This window comes from Gavialis gangeticus, unplaced genomic scaffold, assembly GCF_001723915.1.
Source record: "Gavialis gangeticus isolate Ggan-Ray unplaced genomic scaffold, GavGan_comp1, whole genome shotgun sequence".
Lineage (NCBI taxonomy): Eukaryota > Metazoa > Chordata > Crocodylia > Gavialidae > Gavialis > Gavialis gangeticus.
In genome coordinates this window covers 3,609,166-3,613,553 of record NW_017728993.1, presented here as the reverse complement: position 1 = coordinate 3,613,553, position 4,388 = coordinate 3,609,166, and the positions used below count along the sequence as shown (strand labels likewise).

Genomic DNA, 4,388 nt, shown 5'->3' with positions numbered 1-4,388 from the left:
ACAGCAAAAGTTGGGGTGGCAGCAGTCACCACCGCAGCCCCCTCCCAGCACTGCTGCCGCTACCTGCCCCAAGCCCAGCCTGGCCCAACCCCTGCTGGGAAGACCCCAGCACTGCCCTAGCCCCAGCCTGCAGCCCACCCCACCCCGTACAGATCCAGGGGCACATGCCCACCCCACCCACCATGACCTCCCAAAGTATGCACAGTGGCAGGAGCTGCCCTCACTCCCTGCATTGCCCAGACAACCCATGGCTTCATGCCATACCCTACTCTACCTCAGCCCCAGTCCCACTCCCTCCCTCACTGCAGAGGCCTTGATCTGCACCCCCCCCCCCCAGCAGACTTACCAGCTACACGCAGCTGTATTGGAAATCAGATTGGTGTCGGCCAATGTGCCTCCTTAAAATATGGATATCAGTATCGGTCCCCAAAATCTTGATCAGTGCACCCCTATTGGTTTTCATTACTGAGCACATGCTGCTTTTGGCAGCAGTTTAATGAGAGACAATGTACTTAATGATTTCTTGCTGGCTGATTTAAAACAGAATTTCTCAATCCAAAAGTGGGTCGGAAGAATATATGAAAAGTGTCGCAAACAAGCTTTAAAAATAGATTCTCCTTTACAGGAGAAAAAGATGTGAAACCATGGCTTTTCCATTGAAGGCTGGCAAAGTTCCAGCCTGCAAGGGGCTGCTTGGGGCCCCTATGCTTCCCCCCCCATCACACATGCTGGGGAGGCTGGGGCCTGGGGGCAACAGGTCAGGAGTAGAGGCACTGGGTCGGGACTGGCCATCAGTGTTTACAGATGGGTCCTGGTACAAAGACAGTTGAGAACCACTGATTTAAAGCATAATCAAAAAGAGCAATTCACTGACTACAAGAAAGATGGGATGATTCAGATCCATCAGCCATATCTTCAGTTTTAACAGAAGGTGGGTGAAAAAGTGTCTTTGGAGACATGATCCTTAATATTTACAAAAGTATGGAAGTGTAAGGATGGATACATATATTTAAGTTAATAATTAGAGACAGCTCCACAATGAGTTTTCACAGATTTCAACTGCATTATCAGATAGGATTTGCACTAATAAAAGACTTCTGTATGAACTGGTTAATACGGGGGGAGGAGAGGAGGAAGAAAGTTATTGAAAATTATTCAGCTCCTCAAAAAATTCTTGAAAGGTTGTCCTAATTAAAAAGTGACCTTAAAAACAGATTTCATTTTTAGAGATTACTTCATTGTTTGCCATTTGCGAAAAGCAAGAGGAAAAAAAACAAGCAGCTGTAAAAAGGTATATAAAGTATCTGTAAGTCATGAAAACATAGCTATCTCCCTGAAATTAGCTCTACATATCCACGGAAAACCTAACTAATGCAGGCTGGAGCTACCTGACAAGAGAATCTCAATTAGTATCACTCTTCTACAGCTGTTCAAGGGGATACTTAAAGTTTTTTGTAAGTGCTTAACTTCACCCAGCCCACTTAAAAACAGTCCAGCAATGCATGTCCCAGTTGGTCCTCCCCCCACTTTTTTTTTTTCTTTCAAGAGAAAGGCTTACTTCTCCTGCTTTGTAGTGCCTAGACTTCATTACATAGGGTCACACTTTAGATCTCAGCTTTCTACACCTTTACATATATAGACAGACCCAGTTAGGTATTCTCATGCAAGTCATATATGCCAATTTCTATTCAAGAGGCAGTAGAGCAAACCAGTTTTACCTTCAACTCCAACCCTGAAAGAAGGTAAAAAGTTGAAGATAGAGTTAATTTATCTTACTTACATGACAGTTAAACCATTTAACTGTCCTCCTTTCCAAGGGTCACATGTTACTGTTAAAACTGAACAGCTGATATCCAGTCTTGAGCGACAAACTCATGTTTTCTTTTAATATTGCTTAAAATTATGCCTGTCCACAACTTAGGATTCTCCAAGTCTCACTGCTCTCTGGCAGCTTCAAAAGAAAGGGGGGGGGGAAGGGGGGAAATCTTCACCTTTGCAGAGTCAGAGAAGAGCCCCAGAGAATATACAACTCTTATAATTCATTTTCTCATATCCAACAGAATTATATACTAACTCCACTGCCTTGCTCTGGCCTCCTACTACTGGGGGTATGCAGGTCCTACCTCAATCTCTTTTTCAACTTATCTTTTCTAGACCTACATGCCCTCCTTTCCAAGTACTCAGTCAGTAAGTTACTGTAGAACACAACGATCAAAAACTTCTTTGGGGATGGAGGGAGGGGATTAAAAGACTTTCAGCCTCTCCAATATTTTACTCCTCCCTAAGATTCTAAGGAAAGCCTGAAACTCTGAGCTTAATAAAAAATAGTTTTACCAACCTTTATGTCCCAACATCACAGCAAGATGTAAAGGAGTGTTTCCTACAATAGAAGAGGGAGATTGTTAGATTCAGGGTATCAAAATCAACAAAGCTTTTCTCGTGGGTTGAAACATCTTACATACTGTCAAACTCAAGTTCTTGTTAGAAATACATTAAAAACAATAACTAACTTTTTGTATGTTCAATACAAAAATACATAAAACTAGTAACACAAACCAATTTCAATTCTACTCTTCTGTATTTACATACTAACGCTCATTCTAATATTTCCACAGAAAGGTCTGATTCTATTTGCTGGAAAATAAGAAAACAGTCCAAGCAACTTCATTTATTATGAGTCTGAGAAGTCTCACATCTTATGAAGCATGACAGATCTAGGGCAACATCTACTCAAATTCAGTCTGATAAAATGTTAAAGAGCATATTTTATTAATTTTTTCCAGGCATTCAGTAATAGAGAAAACAATTTTACTAACACAAAATTAAAACTACTAGCACAAACTTCAATTTCCACCTTCAATTTAAAAAAAAAAAAACAATTCGTAAAAGAAAGTATTCCTTTAAAGTGTTATATATTAGAAACTTCCTTTACAACAGTAATAAATGAGTCAAACCATTTTTATTTAAAACAGCAAAGACTATCATTAAGATTTAGGTATTAAACATGTTTGAGTTAGCAGTCATTAGTCTTGATTAACAAGTCTGTACGACTTTTTGATTTTGGATGGGAAAGGGAAAATTAGGCACAATAGTCCTAAAAGCTGTCAATCCTCCAAGTTACTTAAAAGTCCTAGCATGGATTTCTTGTCATTTACTTTAGGAAAAAAAAGACAAAAAAATAAACTGTTACTAAGCAACTGGAACAATATTTCCAGAAAAGTGTGCGTGTGTGGGGGGGGAGGAAGGAAGAGGGAGAATTACATATCCGGACTTCAAAATTAACTGTAAACAGTCCCAACAAGAAAGACCAGAATTGAAATACTGGGCCTGAAACTTCTCAAGTTTGAATGTAATACCCAAACAAATGGGCAGGGAAAGCTACGAGGAAGATGCATTATTCTGAAGGAGGTGCAAGTATGTCACCACATGACACAGACAGTCTTCCCTGCTAAAGTATATATTGTACGGGTAGACTGCAAGAAAAAGTAAAAATATTTGTGCCACTACTCTGTGTCCCAGGGTACACCCCTGCATGTACACTTAGGCACAAGCCAAAATGTCCTGGGTGGGGCAGGGGAGGCTACGGCCAGCACCTGTGCTGGCCCCAGAAACCTTACCTGGGATCCTGGGCAACAGCAGCACGGAGCCTAGCCAGCAGCTAGAGTATGGCTCTGAACAGCCAGGCTCCATTTCTGGCTATACGCACTGTTGCTGCATGTACTGTACCAATTTTTATGGCAGGTTTTGTTTTGTTTTTCGAACTGGGGCATCCTAGTATCAAATTTTGGCACTGCAATACAAATTTACACAATCATGCACAGTTGCGTATTTGCCACGTGCGGTGTGAGACACCACAAACCACACATACACACTCATCTTGACATTCCTCTTAGGTATATCAAGGAAGGTACACACTTACCAAAGCTAATTATGCTGTATTTAAAACCATACCAATTCTGACTATAATTTATTTCCAAAAAGAGTCAATAATAAGGTAGGACCAAAATGTGTAATGTGTCACAGGCAATGCTTGGTTACCTCTCCAACATGAACCTATTGGCAGTATATTAACTTAAAGTCACAGGGAGCCCAGTGAAGACTAAATGATCTTTTGCTGTATAAGATGCAGCTTCAGATCAACTGTAGACGTTTGAATTTTCCGACTTGCTGATTTCTACTGGGAATCTGTCATTCGAATACTGAGCTATTCATTTCATTTGAGTATTAAATTCTCCATGTCAGGTTTGTTATGTGATATTATATATTTGTAGTGATGGTACGTAACAGGGGAAAGAGAAGCAGACTTCAAGTTAAATGGAAGTGGTGACGGGGGTGGGGAAAAAAACAAAAAAACAAAAAACAAACAAAAAAAAAAAAAAAAAAAAAAA

General features: G+C 40.4%; 1 protein-coding gene across 1 annotated transcript in view; it reads right to left on the bottom strand.

Moving 5' to 3' along the window:
- Nucleotides 1-4,388, bottom strand: part of ANKRD13C (ankyrin repeat domain 13C) — a gene marked incomplete at its 5' end in the record, with an annotated part of 108,310 nt that overhangs the window by 81,460 nt on the left and 22,462 nt on the right. The window contains one exon of the mRNA XM_019528286.1: nucleotides 2,339-2,380. Within this exon, the coding sequence (XP_019383831.1) occupies nucleotides 2,339-2,380 (42 nt within the window). The remainder of the gene's footprint in view (nucleotides 1-2,338; nucleotides 2,381-4,388) is intronic.